Genomic DNA, 27876 nt, shown 5'->3' on the forward strand with positions numbered 1-27876 from the left:
CAAGAGTCATAGTTCCACTGTTGGAATTTTGCCTATTTTGGACGTTTTCGCATAATTGTACCAAAAAAAAAAAAAAAAAAGAAAAAGAAATCAACAACAATCTGCATGTTGCAGTGATGTTATGAACAAGCCACCCCAAAGTTGCATAAAACAGCAGAAACAACTATTATTAACTATTCTGGAATATGAAATGCATTATCAGAATGTTCATATTATTATTTGAATAGCATAAGGTTGCCGAGGCTGAGTCCAGTTGGATCTTACTACATTGACGCACGACGGGATTGCGTTTATTGATAATGCAAGGCTTCAAACGCGCATTGTTTAAACTGAACTTAAAGTCGCAGTTATCCATTTTATAAAAAATAAACAACTTAAATTTAGCTAGAATAGCTTTAGGCTATAAAGAAACACGAGGACTGCTGTGCGTAATAATAAGCGCGTGCCAATCCACGCTTTGTGGATTTGTTTTGCTCAAAAAAGTCACAGTCGCAGTAGCCTAACCATCTGGGTACAATAAAATGTGTAGAAATCTCAGGGGGAGAGCAAGGTGACGTGTGTTCACACCTCTTTATAATTCTGTAGGTCTCGTGCCGCGTGCCAACTTCACGCCTGTGAACAATGCGCGCGCGTGGACTGCAGTCATCCACGTGTGCATGTGAAAGCGTGCGTGTGCATTATTCATTTAACTGAAATCACTATGTAAATAGACTCTTGCTCATTAATGTTCTGAAGATGGCATACATCCTTTCTTAGCGCAAAAAGTAATCAAAGCTTTAAAGATCGAGTAAGGATTTTGTAATGCGAGGACAGCACGTGCCCTGCAAACACAGAACGTTCTCGAATGGTCCCATGAGGTTCTTTTTTGAGAACCAGACAAGAACGTTACAGGAACGTTCCATGTTATTTTTGTGTTCCATTTTTATAACGTAAGGAGAATAACCTTAAGGGAAAGTTCTAGGAACGTTCTGGGGACCAAAACTAACATTCCCAGAACGTTCCCAGAATCTAAACTTATTTGCTGGGTCTATAGTTCACTGGATACGCTTCGCTAAAATATGCCTAAAATGGAGATGAATTTGACAAATGTGATTATGTCTACACGAGTGTTTTCTATCTATGGAGATATTCTATCTCCACGCCTTCTATCGGTAGCAGAAAGTTCCTGACCTGATGCAAAATGTCAAAAACACGCATGGAAGTGATAAAAATGGAGACTATATGTGAACGCAGGCTGTGTTATAATGTTTCTCGAAGAGTAGCGTGGGAACGTCTCTGTCCAGTGATAGCTAAAATCCCGACAGGTAATAAAACAGGACCGAGGTGTGATCCATGTTCCTATAGGTGAGGTGTAAGTTGTTCGTGTTACTGCGAGAGCGTGGCTAAAACGCGTTCCCATCATAACACTTCTCAAACAATTCGCCTGTTGCGGCGAATGTTAAATATTTACACAATTTGTGCCCTTTGTGCAAGTTTAGCCTTTAATTCTCAATTTAGGCGATGCAGCACTGCATATTGTGAGTTTCTGTTGCCCGTTTGGAAAATAATGATCTCACTGTAAGTAAGTTCTTGGGGTTCCCAAGAAACAACCCGACCCGAAATTACTCAAACGAAATCTGTAATAGGCTTTTCTGCCTTTATTACAGCGTTGAACTTAATAATTTCGCATTGTTGTTTACCGTTCTATTATTTTTGCTCAATATCTATAATATAGGTAGGCATGCGTATACCAAAAGTATGCTAATATCCCCAGAGAGGCCGTCTGGTCTCACCTGCGCCTTTCTCATTCTTATGCGCGCAAACACATCAACCCTCGCGCGCTTTAATGGCCCTGCGCGTGCCAGTTGCTTTAATCTCGGCCTTTTGAGTGCAAATGTCTAATGGGTGTCGCTAAATACAATAAGAATAAAGGCAGACATTTTTGAAAAGTCTCGACAGCCTATATACAGTCTTTAAAAAATAATATCAACCCAATAACTTCAATATCACAAACATTGCCAAGGTGATGAAAGTGAAGAGTGTGTGTGAACGCAGACTGCCGTGCCGTGTGTTCTCGTGTTTATTGGAGAGAAGCGTGGGAACCGTCTCTGCGCTCGGCTAATAATGTACAAATTCTGACAGGTAATAAAAAGAGCTGAGGTGTGTGAGCAGTGCGTGTTACTCGGAGAGAGAGCTTAATAGCTGGTTCCCATCATAACACTCTTCCGATTGTCTGTAGGTATTGTCGAGATTTACATGTTTACGCAAGCGCGCAAAATAAAACTTTTTTAAAACACTGTTGTGTGATATCCCATGACAGAAAAGCTTGATTAACGTTCCCGAATGGTACCATGAGGTTATGTTTTGAGAATCAAACAAGAACGTTATAGGAACGTTCCATGTAGGTTATTTTAGGTTCCATTTTTATAACGTAAGTAGAATGTTCCGGGAACGTTCCCTTAACCTTAAGGGAAAGTTCTAGTAGGCTATTGTTCTGGGAACCAAAAACTAACGTTCCCAGAACCTAAATTTGTTTGCTGGGATGTTGTCTCTTACAACAAAAATTATAGCGTTAACCATATGTTGTTGTTCCAAATTCCAAAAATCACATTTATAATTTTATGAAACTCATTAAACCAAACCAGATTAAATCAAACCAACAAGTTTGACAACACACCGGCAGGTTCGCCGTGCATGGCAAGTTTGCACTGTACAAAAAGCCCGTTTCCGCCATAAAAAAAAAAAAAAAAAAAAAAAAAAACATGCTCTGGTAAATCATTATTAGGCTATGTCATACTAAGTCATGATAATGAGAAGAAAATTAGAAATAATGACATAATGTCATATTAGATAAAAAAGGGTCATACTTATGAGAAGAAAATTCGATAAAACTCCATATTTCGATTTTTTTTTCATCACATAATTATGACTTTCCAAAGCAAAATTATACATTTTTTAATCAAAGGGCTTCCATGCTAAACACACCGGTGGAGCAATTTATAAATCTATAGATATGTATAATTTTATGCCAGCAGGAGGCGGGCAACGGGTCGTTTGTCCAAACAGGTTCATCGACACACGTTTGGTGTGAACAAAATGTGTCAATGGACCCATAAGAATAAAAGCACGAATGACATGTGCCCTGTGTTAATACAGTTTCCCACGGGAACCGCTCCATAGCACTCAGTAAAACCGGCCCTGAAATTATAACATATAGGCCTATATAGGGGGGAAGTAAATATAGCTATTCATCATTAGTAGCCTAAAAATATTTTTTAAAAGTATCTTGAGTCTTGACACATAGCCTACACACATTATAAAGAATGCTTATATCAGGGTTTCTTGTGCCTTTCCATCAAGACTATTCAGATAAAACGTATGAACCAAACTGGGGTTTTCTTTGATCCGTAAACATACAGTCACAGTTTTTTTGTGTTATGTGTGTCGGAGTTCGGTTTCTTTATTGCTTTTTGTTGTTGTTAATCTGTAATTGTCAAAAAAAAAAAAAAAAAAAAAAAAAACTGGTTTTCTGGGGCTCAACCACTCAACTTCACACTCTCAGCAAGTGCTATTCTTAATATATGCTAAATATAAACCTTTAAACTGGTAACTGTTCCCTTATTACCCATTTCCTTTTCATTTTTTCGAGTGAAACCAGTTAAGGATATTTGTTCTCCTCTTCTCCACTAAGCAAGAAGAGATATTCAATTTGATCCATAGTTTTCAAATATTACTTACATGCCCATTCACAAAACATATGCCATGACTTCATATCACATTTTCTTTTTAACATTGTGAAGGGCTCGTATACTGTCCATTTATAATGGTATCTTTTGTGAACATAAGTTCTTTTACACATGCAGAGAGAAACTGCCAATCAATTACATCAAAATACACTCTCTATATATGAAGATATCTAAGTTCAACCCCATTGCCAGAAAGGTTATTAGGACATTTTGTAAAATGTAATAAAATCAAGAATCTGTAATTTGTTAATTCTCTTGAATTAACTGACAAACGCATAAAGAAAGGATTTCCAATATTTTCTCTGACCAACTGCATCAAACACTTTTTGATTGCTGAAACAAACTCCAAAAGAGTTGGGACAGAGGCAAAATAAAAGTGAAAAAAATCGGGTCATGGGGTCTATACGACCCCAATCGACTTTTACTTAATAAAAAAAGATTCCCTTCATCTCCGTGGAATAAGATTTTGTGACTTCTCATACATTATCTATACACACAAAAAACTGAGCTTGATTCGGTTGTTCTGAAGGTATGTAAAAAAAAAGTTTACACTTCTGGTCTTCGGGGTCAATATCACCCCACATTGAAATGAATGGGAAATGTGAAAAAAAACCCTAAATATATTTTCTTCATGCATGTGTCAAAAAAAAAAAAAAAAAAAAAAAAATCCGGCATAAATCTGACAATTTTTACACAGAAATGAAGGCCTAGTACCAGAGCAAAAATGCAATGTTGAATAGCATTAGTGCACAGAATAGCACAGCATTAATGAATAGATGAGAAGTAAACAAAAAAAAATGATATATTATTTGTATGATTAAAAATTTATATTTTTTGTATAATTACTCAATCAATTGTTGGGGTCGTATAGACCCTGAAGCCCAGAAGTGTAAACAGGAAACGAAGACCATTTGAAGGTTAACAGTTTAAAGCAGGTGAACTGTAATAGAAATGGGCACCCATAGAAATGAATGGGAAAAACTGTAATTTAGAGCATTCTAAAATAAGCCAAAATAGGTGACAGCAAAGTCACTTCATCTTTAGGTTTTAGCTCTAAGAACTTATTGGAATGATATTTTAATGTAGTGAGAAAAACTAAAAAAAAAAAAAAAATACATAGTAATTAATTTACATATAAATAATTTACATAGAAAATATTGTGAAGTGAATAAATTCAAAAATACCAACAAAATAAAAAAACACCATAAATGGATATACAAAACTTTATCGAAGACAGTGATATAACATTAATAATAAATAAAAATTAAGATCACACCTGAGTTATCTGTGCCCACATTTGTCCACAATTACAGGATCAAAGTGAATACGGTTTGAGGGCTACATTGGTCAGTACAAAACTACTTGTACTTTTACACAAAAGTTTGTTTTTTATACTTTTGTCAGTTAAATAAAGGTTACAGAGAATTAACAAATGACACATTCTCGATTTAATTGGATTCTATAATATGTTCCAACTTTTCTGGAAATGGGGTCGTATTTAATCAGATTAATATTCAGCTACTTATGGAAAGCAATAAGGTATCGCGAATAAGTAACGGCTGAAAGGCGTTGTAGGCTCGACACGAAGCGGAGTGACCCCTTCAGCCGTTACTTATTCACGATATAGCCCTCGAGTACCTTATTGCTTTCATAAAACGGTTACCACACAATAAAAATATTAAAGTTAAAAAAATATGTATTAGTGCAACTTTCATGAAGTAAAATCACTAAAAGCCTTCCTTCCGCTAGAAAAAAATAGTCCCTGACCGTGAACAGCAACGGTCCAGTGTGTGATATGCATGAAAGCTCAAATAAAAACAACCGCAGTGTTGCACAGTGAATAAAGCACAGCTATTGACCAATCAGAATCAAGGACCATTTTATAAAGAACATTATTACTGGATATTAAAACACTATTAAAACTTTCAAATCATTAAAAAGGTTCCTGCTTTCTGCTAATTTTTTCATTATACCATATTTGAAATAATTTAAGCAGGCTCAGACTCTACGGTATAGGTTCTGCATAATAAGAAAAGTGCAGGATCATTTCTCAGGCATTACCATTAAAATAGGCCTATATTTCCCCTCATTTCACAGACAAGGTTTCAGTCTCAGAAAATGCATGTTTGACCTTTTTCTTTAAAAGGATCTTGCACTGCTAAATCTTCAGTTCCATTATTTTGTCTCAAGATGCACACCAGTAATGTTTTTTTTTTCTAAGGTGTGTTTATAAAAGCTACTTAAACCTCACAATTAAACCTAATCCCATAAGCCCTCTGAAACCAGGCCTTTTTAACTTTGTGTGTACTGCAACTTATGGCCTATATAAAAAGTAAGAACTGCTATAAAAGTTTTAAGTTATCTAAAAAGAACTCAGAAAGCAACATTTTCTTTTACTTATTTGTAAGTTTAATAAGACGACTATAGCACCAAACCACTGAAGCCATCTTGCAGTATACTTGGCCAGATTATCTATGTCTTCTAGAGAAGAATAAAGGTAGTACAAGTATAAATCCTTCTCTGATGAGAAGCAGAAGATGCATTTCACCATAATCGTATCTCCTGTAGTCCCAAATGGCCAAACATGCCTAAAAGCTATGCCAAGAATCTAATATGTGTATTAGTTTCAGTGGCATTTATATATTGATTCTTACTACATTTAATTTAAACAAACTCTCTGTCAGTCTATTTCTGGAAAGGTTGCAACTTTGGTGGTCAAAATATTGTTTCAGAAATGCATAAATTAAACTTTATTTAGATGGTTTATATTTGTTATAGCTTTAAGAAAAGAAATGCATCACAGTAAAAAATATTTTCATTACTTGTAATCACAACGTTTTTTCTTTTGCCAAGTCAACTTAAATAATTTATTTAGTTCAGATAACATATTATTTTGAGTTTCTGATGATTAAATCAATTCATTGTATTAACTCACTTTTTCCATTTCATTGAACTTTGAAGACAACCAGGTTACTTAATTTTTTAAGTTAAACTTACAATATTTTTTACAGTGTATTTGTAAAAGGACATTTGATTATTTAATTAGTTTAGTTATTATATTAGTTTTTAACTTTAAAATTGCACATGGGTTTGAATCTGATTAATTTAGATGGTGCAACTTACCCACTGACTCAACTTACCCCTAACCTTGGGCAAATTGACCCACAGGAACACTTTTTAGAATCATTTATGCATTGTGAACATTTAAAATGATAGGAAACATCCTGAATTTAGGCTACTTTATATTGTACTTCTGCCACAATTTCCCTTAGCCTATTGAGGACACGTGCATGGCTCATCTACCTACTCTCCTCCTAAATATATTTTATCACCTGAGATTAAGCATCAATAAAGATTTGCCATAATCATTTATTTAATAAACTCCAGAACTGTTCAATTTTCCAGTTTAGGCCATCTTGGTAAACCCAATTTCTCAACTCGTGCATGCTGGCGAAATTTCGACCAAGATGTTTTTTGTTTTTTTTCCAGCACTGTAAAAAAGTAAGTAAAAAAGTAAAAAAGTAAGTAACCTGGTTGCCTTAAAATTTTAAGCTGATTGAACTGGAAAAAGTGAGTTAATACAATGAAGGAGAATGATTTAATCATCAGAAACTCAAAATTATATGTTATCTGAACTAAATAAATTATTTAAGTTGATTTGACAAAAGAAAAAAAATTGTGATTAAAAAATATTGTTGGTTTAACTTAAAAAAGTAAGTAACCTGGTTTGCCTTACAATTTTAAGGTGATTGAACTGGAAAAAGTGAGTTAATACAATGAAGGAGATTAATTTAATCATCAGAAACTCAAAATAATAAGTTATCTCAACTAAATAAATTATTATAAAGTTGATTTGACAAAAGACAATTTGTTGTGATAATAAATCTTGAAAACATTTTTTTACAGTGAGACCTTTCATTCGCGTTACTGTGTGTTCAGAGGGCGCGTGCACACACATGCTGGAAAGCGTGTCTAAATCACACCTCAGTGCAACAGGCGCTCGGGTGGCGAATGTTTCCACGTGCCCATCTGCCCTGTCCCTCAGCGGGTGCGAACTTCTACATTTGACTAATTGCTCGACGGTTCGTCATCAGACAGCAGGGATGCATATCAGTAACCAACAGTTGAATCCCTATGGTTTTGCACTGAACAAGATTACTCAAACTCTTTGCATCTTCTTCCATGCAAAGCAACTTCAACGTCCGATTTCCGTGAGAACAATCGAGGCGACCTGAGAAAGTTTCACATAGGATTTCCTCATCTTGAACCCTTGGCATTCATAACTTTAGGAAATCCAGTATATAGACATTTTGGTCAATGTTGAGTCACTCTTAAATTATCGATTGGTGTTAGTTATTTATCTTTATGATTAGATTGCAATGAAAAGCGCGCGACCGTTTGTCCACCATATTCACTGTTAAAGAGACGTGTTGAAAGAATCATAATGCTAATGGAATTATGAGCGAGGTGTGTATAATGCCACCACTTTACTTGACCAAACAGTAAACTTTCCCACGGGATTTCCGATAAGGTTAGACTTGCATGGGGTCAAAAAGTGAAGCAACACATGGCCAGTTAAATAATTTTAGTAATGTCAATTTAGGAAGAGCAAAAAAGACGTTAGCTTAATTGGTGCGCATGTGAATGAAAACCAAGTGCACGCATCATCTTTGCCAGCACTTCTGTAGACTTTCGAATTATGATGAATTATTGATTCTTTGTTTTAAATGCTACGCACTCTCTGGAAAAGCAGAAAATGCGTCTTTTATAACACGCGTCTGTAATTTAGGCTACGCGAAAATGAATTTTACATGCATTTGATACGCAGTTCATTTGCGTGTAACACGCACCGCACCCCACACCACTAATTCTACACACGCACCCCACCCACACCTAAACCTACCAACCAATGCGTAGGCCTATCATATGCACATAACTCACTTTAGCGTATAAATTACACGACAATACAAATGCGTGCTATAAAGACGCATTCTGTGGTCGGGTTGAACTCCAAAGATGGCATTTAAAAGTTGTCTACTTTAACATTTTATGCATATTATATCGAACATCACAAGTTCAGCTCAACTGTTTCCTATTTGGTGTTTACTGGTTTCCGCAGCACATCGACAGAGCCGAAAGTTGACCCGCTTCAGGTGCGAAGGCCATTAATGCACGGAGATGTTGAGCATCGCCTCTGAAACGTTTGAGTATTCTGGTCTGGCGCTGTTAGTGTGAGTGTGTTCGTTTTTACACATGTGTAGTGCCATAATATTCTGTTCCCACGAGAAAAAACTGAAGTCTCCCATCGCACTTACTACGAAAATTTGCTTGAAAACGAAACATTTTAGTGAGAAATGAATCAAAGACCAACTATCAATTCTGAACAAAATATGTGTATTATATCATTTGAAGTTAGAAAATAGTAGACCGCTATTCGTGAATTATATTTATACACTCAAAAAAATGCTGGGTTTTTTAAACCCAATTTTGGGTCAAATATGGACAAACCCAACTGTTGGATTGAAAAAATGCAATTTATAAATTTAACCCAACAGCTGGGTTTGTCCATATTTGACCCAAAATCGGGTTAAAATAACCCGGATTTTTTTAGAGTGAAAATTCTGGGTTGTTTTAACCTAATTTTGGGTCAAATATGGACAAACTCAGACATTGGGTTAAAAATGTCATTAAAAAATGCAACCCAATGGCTGGGTTTGTCCATATTTGACCCAAAATTGGGTTAAAATAACCCAGCATTTGCATACACGAGTTTTCATAACAATTTAGGCTAAACAATAGGGGGGAAAAATTAAGTTTTGGTTGAGCAGGGGTCGTGAACTTTAACGGGAGGAGCGTGTTGGTAAATTGAGTGTCAAGAAGATTGTGTTCAAAATAATGCAATGCATTTGGCTCTGTGTTGACTTATTGGCGCAATAAAATTAACAAACTAGTCCATAAAAGCATAAGCGTTATATTATGATTGGTTATTCTGAGCAAACTTCTAATGGCATTTAAGATATGTGCAGTTTTCATAACCATGCGTTTATATTCACATTATATTCGGATATTCGTAAAACTAAAGCAAGTGATGGGAAACTTCAGTTTTTCTCGCTTAATATCTGCGGTTACGATTGTTCTTTGATTTAACCTAATCGTTTTATAGTTTCTTATCTTGGAATATATTAAAAGGGTAATTGATAACAGCAGAAAGCCATAAGGGGGGCACGAACATACGGTCACGCGTCATTGACACCTCGTCACCACCAATGACAAGCCGGCATCCCCAATAAAAGCCAAGGTTCGGGAGGACTTTTTTCACAGTAGAAGAATTTTCTCAAGCAACACAGAAAAACGGGAATATAGGCTACGATTGCCGGGTTAGGCTATTTCACAATCTTCAACAGAGCATGGTTACTCCAAAAATGGCAAGTCGACGACCAACCAAAAGAGTGAGTAGCCGATTTCTTTTTAATGTCATAAAGGAGTTTTAGAATTTCCGAAGTTTCTCTTTCTTAAAAAATGGGTTTACGCTTTAAATATAGCCTATGGCTAAATTAAATCTAATTTTCGTGCTCCGTCTAGATCTTGAAACCGGTTATCGAGAAGAAACGGAGAGACCGGATTAACCAGCGTTTAGATGAGTTGCGAACGCTTCTCCTGGATAACACTCTCGACACGGTAAGAAAGGAAGTCCAGTTTTTAATATTAACATGAGCACTAGAATGTTTCAACAATAAAATGCGTTTACATTCACTTTAACAGCGACTGCAAAACCCCAAACTGGAGAAGGCTGAGATTCTGGAATTAACCGTTGAATACATTAGGTCAAAAGCTGCGAGAATTAGTCAAGGTAAGATTTCTGTCTATACTTTATTAATTGAAGTGTAAACGTATACCCACATTTCAGATCTTACACTCTAAAAAATGCTGGGCTGTTTTAACCCAATTTTGGGTAAAATATGGACAAACCCAGCCATTGGGTTACATTTTTAAATGAAATTTTAACCCAATGTTTGAGTTTGTCCATATTTTACCCAAAATTGGGTTAAAACAACCCAGCATTTTCACTCTAAAAATGCTGGGTTATTTTAACCCAATTTTGGGTCAAATATGGACAAACCCTGCCATTGGGTTACATTTTTTTAAATGACATTTTTAACCCAATGTCTGAGTTTGTCCATATTTGACCCAAAATTAGGTTAAAACAACCCAGCATTTTCACTCTAAAAAATTCAAATTTAAATTTATAATTACTATAATTATAAATTATATTATAATTATAATATAATTAATTATAATTTGAATTTTTTTTTAATCCAACAGTTGGGTTTGTCCATATTTGACATTTTGGCATTTGATTAATTGGGTTAAAACAACCCAGCATTTTTTGAGTGCATCACTCTAAAAAATGCTGGGTTATTTTAAACACAATTTTGGGTGAAATATGGACAAACCCAACTGTTGGGTTCAATTTATAAATTGCATTTTTTTTTAATCCAACAGTTGGGTTTGTCCATATTTGACCCAAAATTGGGTTAAAACAACCCAGCATTTTTTTTTGATACACTAAAAAATGCTGGGTTATTTTAACCCAATTTTGGGTGAAATATGGACAAACCCAACTGTTGGGTTCAATTTATAAATTGCATTTTTTAAATCCAACAATTGGGTTTGTCCATATTTGACCCAAAATTGGGTTAAAACAACCCAGCATTCTTTTAAGAGTATCACTCTAAAAAAAATGCTGGTTTATTTTAACCCAATTTTGGGTCAAATATGGACAAACCCAACTGTTGGGTTAAATTTATAAATTGCATTTTTCAATCCAACAATTAGATTTGTCCATATTTGACCCAAAATTGGGTTATTTTTAGAGTGTAAAATTGTGTTATTGACCTTATTTTTATTTTTGTGTAGGGAGGGATAGTTCACCCAAAAATGAAAATTCTGTCATCATTTACGCAACCTCAAGTTGTTGGGTATCTTTCTTGTGTTGAACACAAAAGAAGATATTTTTAATAATGTTGGTAATCAAACAGTTGACTGCACCCATAGTAGGAACAAAAAATACTATGGAAGTCAAAGGGGTCAACTGCTATACCAACATTATTCAGCAGAAGAAAGACATTCATACAAGTTTGGAACAACTTTAGGGAGTAAATGATGGCAGAATTTTCATTTTTGGGTGAACTGTCCCTTTAAGTGCTGATTTTATACTTGTGTGATGATTCTAATTGATGTTATGTCTCTGTCTCCTCCCCCTCCTCCCTATTTATCTTCTCTTTCTCAATCATCTAACCCCAAAATATCTTACATCACACTCTGACTTTCCATTCTGGCAATCAATAAACCAAAATCCATGTCTTCTTACTCCTAAATGTTCCTTTAAATTCTTGATTTCTCAAACAATGAACCTTCAATAACGACCACAAATCAAAAATGTTTTTCTAACACTATTAACCCCTTCTTGCTTTTGCACTATTTTCTCTTTTGTACACCTTTAACTCCACGTCCCACCTCAGGCGACTCTAAAAAAGACCCAGACCCACACGACGCGAGCGCTCCGACTCTCTCGTCGAGACCCCGCGTGCGTTTCGCTTCGGTCCCCGAGCCCATCAACGCCCAGACGCCGATGCCTTCCAATCCAATCTACAAAGCTGGCTTTAAGGAGTGCGTCTCCCGCCTGGCCAGCTTCATCGACTGTGTGGATCCTTCGCAACGGGACGGCTTCGTTCAAGGCCTGTGCCACCACCTCGACTCCTACACCAACGCTCTTCCCCAAAGCAGAGTTTCCAGCAGCCAAGCTTCCCATCATCATCATCATCATCATCCATGGATCCCCAATGCAGAGTTGACGTGCAGATCAGCCAACACTGAGCCCTTTTCCTACACCAATAGTTTGTATCCGACATCTTTTATGTTCCACCACCCTCATCCCACAGGACAGCCCATAACACATCCCTACCTTTCCCCTCCATACTCCATCTCTCCTCCACCTTCTCCTTGTTATTCAAGCGGCTCTCCCACATACGTCTCGATACCCTGCCATTTCCCTTTCCCTCCCACCATCTCACCCCTCTCCAGCGACTCTTCTTCATCATCATCATCCTCTTTCAGTCTCCCAACCCCTATGGTGCCAGGTCCTCATCTCCAGGTCTCTGTGGGATCCCCAACTCCAGCGCGTCCCACTGGCTCCGTTCCCTCCAGCCAACCCCGGACTCTGAGACGAGCTCTGTTCAACAACCAGACACACTCTCTGTGGAGACCCTGGTGAGCAGAACTCGAAACACTTGGAGATTCATTAATGAGACCCTTCCCATCAGAGTTCCCTGGGCTTCACACGGAAAAGACATCGGGAATGCACATGTAAAGGTGAAGGTGAGAAACACTAGGGGTTCGGTGATGACCCGGCTGTGTTCATGTATGTGCCTCTCCATTTCCCTGTCTCAAATTCTTTATTGTGTACAAATTGTGTAAATATATTTATTTTGTCCCTATTGTACATTGTATAAATTAATTGTGCTTTTTTCACTTATTAAATCTATATAATTTTGTTAATTTGTGTGACTCCTCTTTATACACGCACTCTGTCCATTTACAAATGAAATATTATTTTTTTCTTGTCATAATGTCGGCAATAAACATATGAACAACGACAAATTGCCATCTGCTGGTCAAAAACACTGTTCCCATTTATGAGGTGACTAGATTTCTGGGAGTCATTTTCAGTGATCAAAATGCATATAAAACAGGGACTTTTAATTTGTATGTTATGGGTTCCATATAATATTTATGATGATGTTTGCTGGACTGACTAAACTGGTTTCACTAAGTATATGAAACAGTATTCTGTTATAACTTGGCATAAACACAATGTAAAATAAATACGAGAACATAATATGTTTATAAACATAATAAGATGTATTTAACATGTATTTTTAAAACATTTTCTAATTGTTTTAATATTTTCACAAACTGTGAATATTTTATGAATGTACTGTGAATATGGACTATAGTATTTTTTTTTTAAATGTTATTTTATGTTTGTTTTATGTTCACCAATGGGCTTCTTTTGCATCTTAGATGCATTTTGAGAACTAAGGATGTGTTTTTTGCAAACGTAGGTGCTCTTCGGTCATTTCTGACAGAAATATTTTCTGTTTTGAATTTTTAAAAATCACAGCTTCATCGGAATGTTAGGAAACTTGGTGACTTTTATGGCATTATGTATGTGAACACACAAAAAAATTTAGGTCATGATCCGAGCATGCTAAGTGGTCTTAAAAAAATAGTCACACTTGTGGTCTTTGGTCAAAAATGACCCCCATAGGAAATGAATGGGAAATTGACAAAAACACAAAAATTCACAAATTTATATTGAAAATATAATTAAAAATATTATTTTAAAAAATCAGGTAGATTTAGCTGGCATGCTTTGTGTAACATTTATGTAGTGGCTTTCCTATACGCCCAGGAAATGTAGTAGGGTGTTCTTCAAACAAAGTTAAAATAATGTCCACACAGCGGTATCCGTTTGAACAGTTTGTTGTCCATTTAATGGGATGTATGTTATAGAGTTTAAAAGCATTGTTTCTATGATAAGAACCATATATTCCCATCACCCGTCCCTTCCTGATGGATTCAACCCAGTTTAGAAGATGAAATATCATGTGATTGAACATGTGTGGCTTTCACCTGCGCCACTGGTGCACACCGCCATCTAGTGGTTGAATAAATTACATTTCGCTCCTACAAATTAATTTGATAACACAGTAAAGCAAAGGGCTAATCATAATAAAAACCGTAATCGGTCCGACGTTGTAGAGAGCGATACATCGACTAGTAGAGGATGAGTGTGTGGAGGCGGGGCTCATTGGAATATTCATGGACAATAAATGAAGTAAGGATAGAGTTATATTCGAGCTTTAAGGCATGAATATTTTTTTCCCACAGGAGAACAATGTTTAAATATGTCATTTTGGTGATCAAAGATAAGTTTTAAGGGATAAAATTATTGATCGTATTCATTTAGCCTAAATGAGGTGGACATTAATAGTGAAAAGTTCTTCATAATATTTGTGTTAGTAATTAGCTATACTTTATCAACATGTATGGATTTGTTCAGATCAGCCAGAAAAAATACATTTAATTTTTTTATTTTATTTTACCATTCCTAAAAAATGTGTGAAGATTATTACTTCTTGATGATTTTACCAAAGATGTTATCATATAGCATTTTTTTTAATTTTATGAAGACTCTTGTGATTTTATTAGGTACATTTCATTTTCATAAAAGTAAAATTATTAAGTAATATTTTCTTTAAAACAAAATTATTATATATATATATATATATATATATATATATATATATATATATATATATTCCTGTATTGTAAACTGAATCCTTTTAGCTGTGTTATGTTTTTGGATGTCTGTTATAGCTAGTTATGAATGGTTTACTTCATGTTAAAGTAAAGGAGCTCAACCAAGTATCACTGTAGCTCGCACATTCCCTCTGTTGGTGAAAAAGGATCATAACTACACGACTGTTCTGACAACCAGCAGTCTGATATAAGTCGGGCTTTCTGCACTGTATTTTTTGGTTTTGTTTGAAGACGCTGTAAAATGCGGACATTTCCTGGGACAGGACTCACAAAACCGGGACTTTGACCTCTGGTCTAACATCTAACACCATTATTATTTACATATTATTAAAACATAGCCTATATGCCATATATTTGTTTTATGCCTCACATGATATATTACTTGAAACCACATGATCGGACCCGATTTCCGATCACTTGTCTTGATCGGATCGGGACATCCCTATTTTTTTTTTTTTTTTCAGAAACACCTAAATGAAAGTTTTCATTGGCCAAAAAGCTATATCAACAATAGTTTAATAATCAATTACATTTATTTAATAATCAACACTCAAGTGCAAATGGAACTGTAGAATTAATTTAAACATTTAAACTGCACATAAGGCAGTTCTATATTAACTATTTAATGATGCGTTCTACTCTAATTCATTGTTGAAATGTAAACATTTAGACATGGCTGAAATAACATGTTTTATTGGCAGATTTATTAAAACATACATTAAATGATAAAGACAACAGTTTAAGTAAAAAAATATAATAAATATGAAATAGAGCATATATTTATCAAAATGCTCGTCTCTATAGAGTAGTGCTGTGCGACATAGCTAAAAAATCTATCACGTTATAATGTTTCATTTCTTTCTTTTTTTTTAAGAGAAGTAGAAAAGTTCTTTATGTGTTAAAAAGTGTGTGTTAAAGAAACTCTTGAACTTAAAATGTTACAAAATGTGTGCAATAAAAAAAGTAAATGTAAACGTAGAACAATGGCAAACTTTGAGGTAGATCAGCAACTGTAATAATTAGGGGTGTAAGTTCACAAAATTAACAGTTCGGTTTGATAGGACACAGTGGTGTCGCGGTTCGTACGTTTTCGATACAGGAAAAAGAAAGAAATGCGAAAAGAGACTTTTCCTTGATTTAAAAAATTATAATTTATTAAAAGAAAAATTAATTTTAAATAAGTGTGAGTCTTGAAACTGAACTTCAAATGAACCAAGATCTACGGGCGAAGCGTGCACATTTTAATGAAAATATTGAGCGCTATATCGAACACTTTTATATCGTTACCGACAATGGTTTACGTCTATAAACACCGATACAGCTCAGGTGACACGTTTTAAAGGGATAGTTCACCCAAAAATCTGTCCTAAATCACTCACCCTCATGACGGTCCAAATAAAAGATCTTCAGAATAAAAGCCTAAATTCAAAGCGATTCAGTCTCTCCAGAAAAGTTTTGGACTGAACCGCTCATCGATCTCTTTATGAACTTTTTAAAGTGTCAAAGTGGTAGTTGTGAATTTTAACTTTTGGGTGAATTATCCCTTTAAATGTGTCAGAGTCTATTTTTGAATCCTTGACATTTCAGTGTCTCACTAAAAAAATACTTCATTATCGTGAAAGACAATCATGATGATTTAGTTTTCGTTCTTCAACAGATCATGACACGCCTCAAAGGAGATCTGATGGTTTCCAGTTATTATTGAGCCAGCAAGTGACCGCATCATTGAGCCATCCTTCTCTCCATGGTCTTCACCCGTAGTCCTCGTCCCCAGGTTCTGTGTGGCCTATAGGAGACTTAACAGAAACACCATACCTGAAGCTTATCCAATGCCGCTTATTCATGACATCCTGGAATCCATGGATGGCGCCACCTGGTTCAGCACATTGGATTTGCAGTCAGGATACTGGCAGGTGGATCTGGAGGAAGAGAGTAAAGAGAAAACCGCATTTATCACCAACCAGGGGCTATTCCAATCCCGTTCCATGCCGGCTCAGAAATGCTGCATTCCCTTCCAGAGGCTTATGGAGAAGGTCCTGGCAAATTCTGTAGCAAGACCCACCTGTATTGATGCAGCCTGACCTCAACCAACCTCTTCAGGTGAATACTGATGCCAGTGATGTGGGACTGAGAGCTATTCTCACCCAGCAAACACCTGAGGGGGAAAGAGCAATAGCATTTGCTTCAAGGACATTACGAGGAGCAGAACTAAATTACTCCACATCAGGAAAAGAGTGTCTGGCTGTGGTCTGGGTGGTGGAAAAATAGAGGAATTACCTTGATGGGAGGCAGTTTGATATCTACAGCGACCAATAGCCTTCAATAGTCCCCAAACCTCCTCTCAATTGACCCGGCGGACTCTTAGGTTGCAGCGGTTCATCTTGCTAATACATCACTGGAAAGGATGTCTCAACCTGGGTCCCGATGCCTCGTCACGAGTCTGTCAGTCTGTGGAAGGAGACGATGTGCACTGTTTGTTTGTTCTGTTTTTTTTATGATACAGAATTACAAGTGAATTACAATCTCTGTGGAGTTGAAGATCGAAGCAGAGAATGTCTAATATGGGGTAGTGTTGTCACGATACTAGAATTTATAACTTTGATACGATACCTTGAAAAATATCGATATTTTTGACAACACTAGCATGGGGAGAACTGGTTGCAGTTCCACTCTGTTTACATATGAGGGCGCTCACATAAAGAAAATGGAGGTCTAGTGAGTTATACCCCTTAAAATACACTTTTCTCAGGATATCATTTTTTGTCTAGTAATTTGAAACTTGTATTCGAAAGGAGATGCAAAGCAATTACACATCGCTTGGTGTTATATTTTTTAGAGTCACTTTTTGCTTTAAATAATGTCAATGACGTCATACATGTCGTACGCCGTAATAATGCGTAAGGCGCCGCCATAATGCGGAGGGCAACTTTCCCATTCCTCTCATAGCGGGAATTGAGAAAAATGCCTGTTTCGTGCGCTGCTCAGCCAATTGAAAACAGGTTGCGAGGAATTAACTTTCACAAAAAAGACTGAACAATTGTTTCTGGTTGTATTTGGTCATGACGCAATTAGTAATAGTAAAGTTCAAAGGAGAAAGTCTGTGAAATTTTTTGATCACAATATTTTGACACGAAATTAAGTTTTTATAGATTTTCTGTGGACAATGTAGTTGTTTAAAAGTCAAATCTATTGTTTATTTATAAAGAGTTTTAAAAAATCCTGAACAGCGGGTGGCAAGTCTTTCGGTAGAAGGTCTTCAGATCTTTCTTCATAAAATCTATATTCGAAGTACTTAAACCACTTGTGGAGACAGACAACATCCAAATCAAGCCGCTTCACGGGGTTCCTTTGCAGGAGAGAGCAAAGTAATTTGCAGCATTCTGTGGAGAAAGAGAAGAGAAGTCCTATTATTACCTTAAACTTCACACTCGCTCTCTTTGATTAAGAGTCTAAGCTGAAATATCTAAATATTACTGCATTACCCACACAACCATTTATATTACTTTGTTCTACTTTGTATGATTTAGAATTGCAAGTGATCTTTGCTGAAATGTAGATCTAACCTTGTGATACGCCATCTCTTGTCCAGATGTTGTCATTTAGCATATCCAAGTCTTCTGAAGATGGAAATTCTCCACACGCCAGTGTAAACAGGAGGACCCCGAGTGACCACACTGTCGCTGGTTTGCCGTGATAAAAGCCGTATGATTCATATTCAGGGGGGCAGTACTCTTCGGTGCCTGCAAAAAAGAGAAAAAAGTATTTATTAGCATGCAAGAAATGATTTGATGCTATTGATTCACAATGGTGGATCCCATTACATGATACTTTGTAAGACCTTGACGGCTTCTGGCCCGTCATCTAAGTTTGAGACCCACATTACAGCTCTGAGGAATAATACAAACCAGCAAAGGACGTGTATCCCGCATCGGTCAGGATTTCTCCGCATCCAAAGTCAATCAACTTGACATCCAGCGTCTCCGGGTTGATCAGGAGGTTTTCCAGTTTTATGTCGCGATGCAACACTCCACGTTGGCAGCATGTTTGAGCTGCGACTGCTGCCTGATGCATGATGACCTTTGCCACGTTCTCGTCGATGTAGTAGTCGTGCCGGTCCAGATATTCGATCAGGCTCTCACAGGGTGTAGGGAACTCCAGAACCATAATGTACTGATTTGGCTCTTCGTCCCAGTCCAGAAGCTGGATGATCTGGGGAACCCTGGGGCCTTTGTTGGCGAGAATTTGCAGACCGATCTCCAGAGGAACGGGTTCAGGATTATCCTCCTAGAAGAAAGACAATTCTTATGATCTTATACTGTACATGGAGAAAAGATGTCGAACACTACTAAACTACAGACAATAGCAGTTTGTCCATTGAAAAATGAACTGAGAGAAACAGAGTACTTACAATGTTGATCCACTCAATACCCTCGGTATCAGCGAATTTCAGCGCCACCTAATCAACAAAACAAAAAATGGATTTGAGTTAGAATTATTTCCAATGTGTGTGCAGTTCATATTTCAGTCATCAACCTTGAACAGACCTGTTCAGTTTCATAAATTTAAATTCTAATCATGTAGAGCAAGTCTAACAATTTAAACAGGTCTGAGAGGTCAGGTGCTCTAAGAAGTGAACATAAGATACACTGAGAATGCTTGAAAAGAAGAGTTATTCGAATATACGATCGTGCAAGAACACTTTGATAGATAATGCAAGTAAATTAAATGATACCTTAAGGCCATCCTTCAAGCGAGTCCCGGCGTAAACGCTTCCAAATCCTCCTTCCCCGAGCTTCTTGCCGACTTTATAGCTCCAGCAACCGACGTCTGTTAAAAGAAACATAGAAGAGTTGACATGAAAACTGCTTTTTGCCTGAGTTGACATGAGTAAAGACAGATATAATATCACAACACAAGTTTGTCTGTATTGTGTTGTGTCGGAGTCATGAGAGTCAACTTACAGATAATCTCATTCTCAGAGACAGTGTCTACTGTCGGTGCGACATGGGGGCCATCATCTTCCCAGACTGACGTGGTACAGTCTGGAACTGGGGGGCCATCATCTTCCCAGTCTGGAGGGCCATCATCTTCCCAGTCTGGAGGGCCATCATCTTCCCAGTCTGATGAGGCACAGTCTGGAACTGGGGGGCCATCATCTTCCCAGTCTGGAGGGCCATCATCTTCCCAGTCTGATGAGGCACAGTCTGGAACTGGGGGGCCATCATCTTCCCAGTCTGGAGGGCCATCATCTTCCCAGTCTGGAGGGCCATCATCTTCCCAGTCTGACGTGGCACAGACTGGAACATCAACACAACAGTCAGCCGTTTCCAATCCTGGAGCTGATGTGGTGCTGACTGGGACCTGGGGGACGTCCACACTGGAGTCTGCCACATGTCGGGCTGGAACTCGACGGACGTTGGCTCTATAGGTGGCCACATCTAGGACTGGAACTCTATCAGATGTGGCACAGGCTGTAGGTTGGAGGACGTCAAGAATCGAGACAGAGCTCAAAGCGTTGAGGACGTCGGCAGACCATTCTGACGAATCTCCCACTAAGTCCTGGAAGGCGTCTTCACTCCACTCGTCATCAACTTCAGCATGACCTGGTTCCACTGCAGCGCTGAGGATTTCAGCCTCAATGGTACGGGGAACAAGCTGAGAAGTCTGATCTAAAGAGGGAAATGATAAAACAAAAGATGGTTTTAATCAAATTCTATTAATAAAAGATTAACCAAAACCATATTCATTACTAGACATTAATATTGGTGCATCTAATGTAATTAATGAAGCGAGTTTTCGGGGGCATTCACACAGGTCTAATTCGTGCATTCTGCTTCCTCAGTTGTCGGTCAGTGAGAACAGGCGAGAATGTTCTGTTCTCTGTTTAAGTTCAAATTAAAAATACTTCAAATTTCAAAACATACACCAAGTCCCCTGCATTAAATTTAATATAGTTGTGTGTGTAAATTTTAATTTGGCCATCCAGATGTTGCTTGGTAACCCTTTAGGCAATCATACATGCAAATGTAGAATTCATTGATTTTTCATCTGATTAGCACAACATCTTCATTTTCAGACAATGAATTTGGCCAACTGGGCATAATTTGTAATAATTTATAATTTGTGAGCAATTTCACATTCACTAAAATTTGACGTAATACATTTGAATGTCTGTTTAAATGAATTCACATATCTGTCATCAAAGATGTGAAGTTTCCATTATATTTCAAGCATATTATGTTACTGAATTCTCTAGTAAAAGTTTTTATTATTTATAAACCTTTAAAAACAGAACTTTACATATTCTACATCATGTTTGGTCCTTTTACTTACCTTGACTGGAGCTGGTCTTGATGGTTTTTGCCCTCCTCCTCTTGCCGTTCTCCTTTATGTGTAAATTGTCCACACTGTCAGAATCATGCGCACGACAATTAACACAAGAAAAGTTTGCTCCCATTTTGAAATGCTAAATAATTACACTGCAATAAATGCCAGTAGAAAATTATCAGCAAAGCAATGAAGAGAATGTTTGAAAGTCTGTGAAATTCAGCTTTTATTCGACCAGTACTCGACTGTGACGTCACGTTCTATAGAACATTCCAGACATTCCACAGCTGCACGTTGTGCGACACGTGCCACTGTCACTCTATGGGGGGGGGGGTTGCAGGTTGTAAGTCACGTGCAACCGTCACTCTATGGGGGGGGGGGGGGGGGGGGGCTGCAGGTTGTGCGTCACGGGCCACCGTCAGTCTATGGGCGGGGCTTATGCGTAACTGAAAATTCGATGCGTCTATGAAAACACTAAAATAAACACTGAGATACTTTCACTCAAATACACAGGTTTAATCGGATTTAATGTAAACTCTTTTTAATAATGATGTCTAGCCTGAAAAGAGAGACACAATTAAAAGATAGCGATCTCGATTCAAACAAACACACAATTTAACAACTACACATTTGACAAGGTTTTGGTCTAAAACATTTGACAACGACTAAACATTTGACAAAAATTAACCATTAGGGCTACTACGATCACAGAGCGATCGAACATTCAAATCTGCATTTGTGCTGCCACTGAATAAAGCCTGGTTATTACCGTCAAACACTGAACTCTTGGTTGATTAAACCAAAACTTACTTACTCGAAGTATAGGTTTAAAATTAAATCACAGACTGTACAAAAGTTTAAATACATCAGCTGAGCCAACCTAGTTCACGGTTAACGGACTTCAAGAAAAAGTGCGCCGTTTTACTCCTTTATTCTTCTTCTTTTATTTTTTATGCCGATTTACCTGGTAAATATATCGCCATGTACCTTTGGTGGTTTATCAAGTTTTCAATCCTTTCGTTTAATAATCTTTAATCACCGTGAATAAGATAGTTTAATGCTAATTATACTGGTAGCTCGCTCGCGACGCAAGCCACCTGTTGGAGACCCCTGGTCTAAAGTGTTTCATCGCCATCTAACGGCCTGACAGCAGAATACAGCGTTTGAGCATACACTGGAGCCTTATGTGGGTTGTTCCTGATGCGTCCAATTGGGAGAGAAGGATATACGGCGAAATATCATAAAACGACGCTGGAAACAAACCGTCCCGACTTTTACTAATTTTTAGGTATTTCAGTTCAGTTCAGATACCTTTATTAGTCCCCAAGGGGCAATTCAGTTTTACAGTCAACCCATCCATAGTTAAAATGCATTAACACACAATGAATAAAAGAAATAAATACTCACATCCACATATTTACTCACTAGTTTACCATCCAGTATCACACACACCCACACACATTCACCTGCCATTGACTAAACAGAGCAGTGGAAAGCAAGAACCAATTCCATATATTTATGTATTTTCGTTTAGAAGTCTTATAGCAGAAGGAATGAATGAGGTAGCATAGCGGTTAGTTTTCCGTTTTGGCACATAATACCGCCGACCTGACTGCATGACAACAAATTCTTCACTGAGTGCATGATCTGGTTGACACAGTATTCTTTCTGCCTTTTTGACAGCTCGTGTCAGTCCAGTCGTCCAGTGATTTTTGAGCATAACTTAACAATGTTGGTCAAACTTTTTTTTTTTATCTTTCACAGCTAGTCCATTAAACCAACACAGGAAAGAAAACGTTAGTAGACTCTCAATGAAGGCCTGATAGAATGAACATCAAATTCTTTTACAGACCCCAAAAGAGTTAAGCTTCCTCAGTAAGTATATTCTTTGGTTTACTCTCTTAATAATGCTATCAGTGTTCTCACTGAATTTCAGTTGTGAGTCAAACACTGTGCCCAAGTACTTATATGTTTGAACTATTTGAACATTTTCATTGACTTAATTTCGGTTCTTCACTATGCTTCCTAAAATCTATGACTACTTCTTTAGTTTTTGACACATTTAAGTCAAGGAAGCTATCCTCACACCATCTGACAAGTTCCATGAGGGCATTATTGTGATCAGATTGGTTGTCCTGTAATAGGGACATCAGGCCTGTGTCGTCTGAGAACTTTACCAAATAGCTGTTCTCCCAAGATGACCTGCAGTTGTCGGTGTATAATATAAACAGCAAGGGTGAAAGCACACAGCCCTGAGGAGAGACACGATGACAGATGACATTTCACCATTTACATATACCTGCTGCCTTCTATTTGTTAAAAATGTTAAAACTGATAATAAGATCTGCTCGGGTAACTTAAAATGTGAGGCCAATCGTTCGATTAGGATATGGGGCTGCATTTTGTTAAAAGCTGAACTAAAGTCAGCAAATAAAATTCTTACGTGTGAGGCAGGTTTCTCAAGATGTTTATACACCCTGTCAAGAATGAAAAGCTTTGCATCCTTTACCCCCTTGCCCTCTTGATATGCAAATTGTATTGGATCTAATTTGTCTACAGTTAGGGGGATGATTATGTCCTTTACGATTTTTTCAAGGCATTTCATTATACAGGGAAGTCAGTGCAATTGGTCTAAATTCATTAAGGTCTTTAGGAGATTTTGTTTTAGGGATGGGTATTACTGTTGATGTTTTCCATATGTCCGGTATTACTCCACTGTCTGCACATTTTTGAAAGATAACTGTAAAAATAAGTGTAAAATAAGTAAGTGTAAAAAATTGTTTATTTAAATAAACGTTATAGACAGTGGAGTTATCTGGACTAAAGATTAAAACATCCAGATGTTCAGTTGGGCTTCACTCTTCACTCACAGAAGATATGTTTTTTGTATATTTAAAAAATATTAATACACATAGTTGAATCAGATAGACAAAGTAATGATATTTGACCTATAGGCCTACAGGAAACTGACTGATATATGTTGTTGTGAATTTATATAAAGTTACATTTAGGTATTAACCATATTTAGCCCTTTAGACATAGGCTACAGTACTGTGTAATCACATCTGCTGTACTATTCACAATTGTATCCTCGCTTATGACTCCTCAGGAAGCCTCCTCACTCCTCGATCCTCGACTCCTCACGGTGCAATTAGAGAATTGAGATGTCCTTCAAGATGGCTGAGCTCGATCGGTTTCCGGGTCATAGGAGGGAGGACGGAAGAGCGAGGAGACGAGGAGGGATATTGAGAAGCACCCTAAATGTCTTCAATTCCTCCTTGCTGCAGTTGCTCTGACACATGTTGGCATGTTTTGTCGTCTAACTTGGCCCCGGTAATTGCTGCTTGCAGCTATATTTATTTTTATTTTTTTTGTGTTATATGCGATACATCGACTAGTAGAGGATGAGTGAGTGGAGGCGGGGCTCATTGGAATATTCATGAGCTACTTAATGAAACAAGGATAGAGTTACATTCGAGCTTTAAGGCATGAATAATTTTATTCCACAGGAGAACGTTTAAATATGTCATTTCGGTGATCAAAGATGAGTTTTAAGGGATAAAATTATTGACCGTATTCATTTAGCCGGGTGGACATTAATAGTGAAAAGTTCTTCATTATATTTGTGTTAGTAATTAGCTATACTTTATCAACATGTATGGATTTGATTAAAATAGCTCATTTTGTTCAGATCAGCCAGAAAAAATACATCTTTTTTTAATTTTACCATTCCAAAAAAATGTCTGAAGATTATTACTTCTTGATGATTTTACCAAAGATGTTATTAAATAGCATTTAAAAAAATAAATAAAAAAATGCATCTGTTAATTTTATGTCTTGTGATTTTATTAGGTACATTTCATATTCATAAAAGTAAAATTATTAAGTAATATTGTCTTTAAAACAAAATTATTATGTATATATATATATATTCCTGTATTGTAAACTGAATCCTTTTAGCTGTGTTATGTTTTTGTATGTCTGTTATAGCTAGTTATGAATGTTTTACTATGTCTTCATGTTAAAGTAAAGGAGCTCAACCAAGTATCACTGTAACTCGCGCATCCTCTCTGTTGGTGAAAAAGGATCATAACTACACGACTGTTCTGACAACCAGCAGTCTGATATAAGTCGGGCTTTCTGCACTGTATTTTTTGTTTTTGTTTGAAGACGCTGTAAAATGCGGACATTTCCTGGGACAGGACTCACAAAACCGGGATTTTGACCTCTGGTCTAACATCTAACACCATTATTATTTACATATTATTAAAACATAGCCTATAGGCCATATATTTGTTTTATGCCTCACGTGATATATTACTTGAAACCACGTGATCGGACCCGATTTCCGATCACTTGTCTTGATCGGATCGGGACATCCCTACTTTTTTTTTTTTTTACAGAAACGCCTAAATGAAAGTTTTCATTGGCCAAAAATCTACAACAACAATATAGTTTAATAATCAATTACATTTATTTAATAATCAACACTCAAGTGCAAATGGAACTGTAGAATTAATTTAAACATTTAAACTGCACATAAGGCAGTTCTATATTAACTATTTAATGATTCGTTCTACTCTAATTCATTGTTGAAATGTAAACATTTAGACACGGCTGTAATAACATGTTTTATTGGCAGATTTATTAAAACATACATTAAATGATAAAGACAACAGTTTAAGTAAAAAATATAATACAAATGAAATAGAGCATATATTTATCAAAATGCTCGTCTCTATAGAGTAGTGCTGTGCGACATAGCTAAAAAATGTATCACGTTATAATGTTTCATTTCTTTCTTTTTTTTAAGAGAAGTAGAAAAGTTCTTTATGTTTTAAAAAGTGTGTGTTAAAGAAACTCTTGAACTTAAAATGTTACAAAATGTGTGCAATAAAAAAAAGTGTAAACGTAGAACAATGGCAAACTTTGAGGTAGATCAGCAACTGTAATAATTAGGGGTGTACGTTCACAAAATTCACAGTTCGGTTTGATAGGACACAGTGGTGTCGCGGTTCGTACGTTTTCGATACAGGAAAAAGAAAGAAATGCGAAAAGAGACTTTTCCTTGATTTAAAAAATTATAATTTATTAAAAGAAAAATTAATTTTAAATAAGTGTGAGTCTTGAAACTGAACTTCAAATGAACCAAGATCTACGGGCGAAGCGTGCACATTTTAATGAAAATATTGAGCGCTATATCGAACACTTTTATATCGTTACCGACAATGGTTTACGTCTATAAACACCGATACAGCTCAGGTGACACGTTTTAAAGGGATAGTTCACCCAAAAATCTGTCCTAAATCACTCACCCTCATGACGGTCCACATAAAAGATCTTCAGAATAAAAGCCTAAATTCAAAGCGATTCAGTCTCTCCAGAAAAGTTTTGGACTGAACCGCTCATCAATCTCTTTATGAACTTTTTAAAGTGTCAAAGTGGTAGTTGTGAATTTTAACTTTTGGGTGAATTATCCCTTTAAATGTGTCAGGGTCTATTTTTGAATCCTTGACATTTCAGTGTCTCACTAAAAAAATACTTCATTATCGTGAAAGACAATCATGATGATTTAGTTTTCGTTCTTCAACAGATCATGACACGCCTCAAAGGAGATCTGATGGTTTCCAGTTATTATTGAGCCAGCAAGTGACCGCATCATTGAGCCATCCTTCTCTCCATGGTCATCACCCGTAATCCTCGTCCCCAGGTTCTGTGTGGCCTATAGGAGACTTAACAGAAACACCATACCTGAAGCTTATCCAATGCCGCTTATTCATGACATCCTGGAATCCATGGATGGCGCCACCTGGTTCAGCACATTGGATTTGCAGTCAGGATACTGGCAGGTGGATCTGGAGGAAGAGAGTAAAGAGAAAACCGCATTTATCACCAACCAGGGGCTATTCCAATCCCGTTCCATGCCGGCTCAGAAATGCTGCATTCCCTTCCAGAGGCTTATGGAGAAGGTCCTGGCAAATTCTGTAGCAAGACCCACCTGTATTGATGCAGCCTGACCTCAACCAACCTCTTCAGGTGAATACTGATGCCAGTGATGTGGGACTGAGAGCTATTCTCACCCAGCAAACACCTGAGGGGGAAAGAGCAATAGCTTATGCTTCAAGGACATTACGAGGAGCAGAACTAAATTACTCCACATCAGGAAAAGAGTGTCTGGCTGTGGTCTGGGTGGTGGAAAAATAGAGGAATTACCTTGATGGGAGGCAGTTTGATATCTACAGCGACCAATAGCCTTCAATAGTCCCCAAACCTCCTCTCAATTGACCCGGCGGACTCTTAGGTTGCAGCGGTTCATCTTGCTAATACATCACTGGAAAGGATGTCTCAACCTGGGTCCCGATGCCTCGTCACGAGTCTGTCAGTCTGTGGAAGGAGACGATGTGCACTGTTTGTTTGTTCTGTTTTTTTATGATACAAA

The 27876-nt window shown here is 37.1% G+C and overlaps 2 protein-coding genes and 2 long non-coding RNA genes across 4 annotated transcripts; 1 reads left to right on the forward strand and 3 right to left on the reverse strand.

Annotated features, from left to right (window-relative positions):
• The first annotated feature begins 10033 nt into the window (after positions 1-10033).
• On the forward strand, positions 10034-13275 carry her1 (hairy-related 1). The gene is made up of 4 exons (XM_039662532.2): positions 10034-10174; positions 10308-10403; positions 10488-10575; positions 12248-13275. The coding sequence occupies exons 1-4, from the start codon at positions 10133-10135 to the stop codon at positions 12997-12999; spliced, it is 978 nt and encodes a 325-aa protein (XP_039518466.2). The 5' UTR covers positions 10034-10132; the 3' UTR covers positions 13000-13275.
• Positions 13276-16897: 3622 nt separating this feature from the next.
• On the reverse strand, positions 16898-17549 carry LOC148981535 (uncharacterized). The gene is made up of 3 exons (XR_016168158.1): positions 17388-17549; positions 17173-17265; positions 16898-17029 (listed from the first exon to the last, which is right to left on the reverse strand). It is a non-coding gene; the product is annotated as an uncharacterized LOC148981535 (long non-coding RNA).
• A 1100-nt stretch (positions 17550-18649) lies between these two features.
• Positions 18650-21603, reverse strand: LOC148981536 (uncharacterized). Its single transcript, XM_089129753.1, has 6 exons — positions 21444-21603; positions 20072-20779; positions 19843-19937; positions 19519-19566; positions 19016-19394; positions 18650-18850 (listed from the first exon to the last, which is right to left on the reverse strand). Exons 1-6 carry the CDS (start codon positions 21565-21567, stop codon positions 18669-18671), a joined length of 1536 nt encoding a protein of 511 aa, XP_088985879.1. The 5' UTR covers positions 21568-21603; the 3' UTR covers positions 18650-18668.
• Positions 21604-27168: 5565 nt separating this feature from the next.
• Positions 27169-27801, reverse strand: LOC148981537 (uncharacterized). Its single transcript, XR_016168159.1, has 3 exons — positions 27651-27801; positions 27436-27528; positions 27169-27292 (listed from the first exon to the last, which is right to left on the reverse strand). It is a non-coding gene; the product is annotated as an uncharacterized LOC148981537 (long non-coding RNA).
• Between the last annotated feature and the right edge of the window lie 75 nt (positions 27802-27876).

Source organism: Pimephales promelas, chromosome 4, assembly GCF_988280905.1.
Source record: "Pimephales promelas chromosome 4, fPimPro1.hap1.1, whole genome shotgun sequence".
Taxonomy (NCBI): domain Eukaryota; kingdom Metazoa; phylum Chordata; class Actinopteri; order Cypriniformes; family Leuciscidae; genus Pimephales; species Pimephales promelas.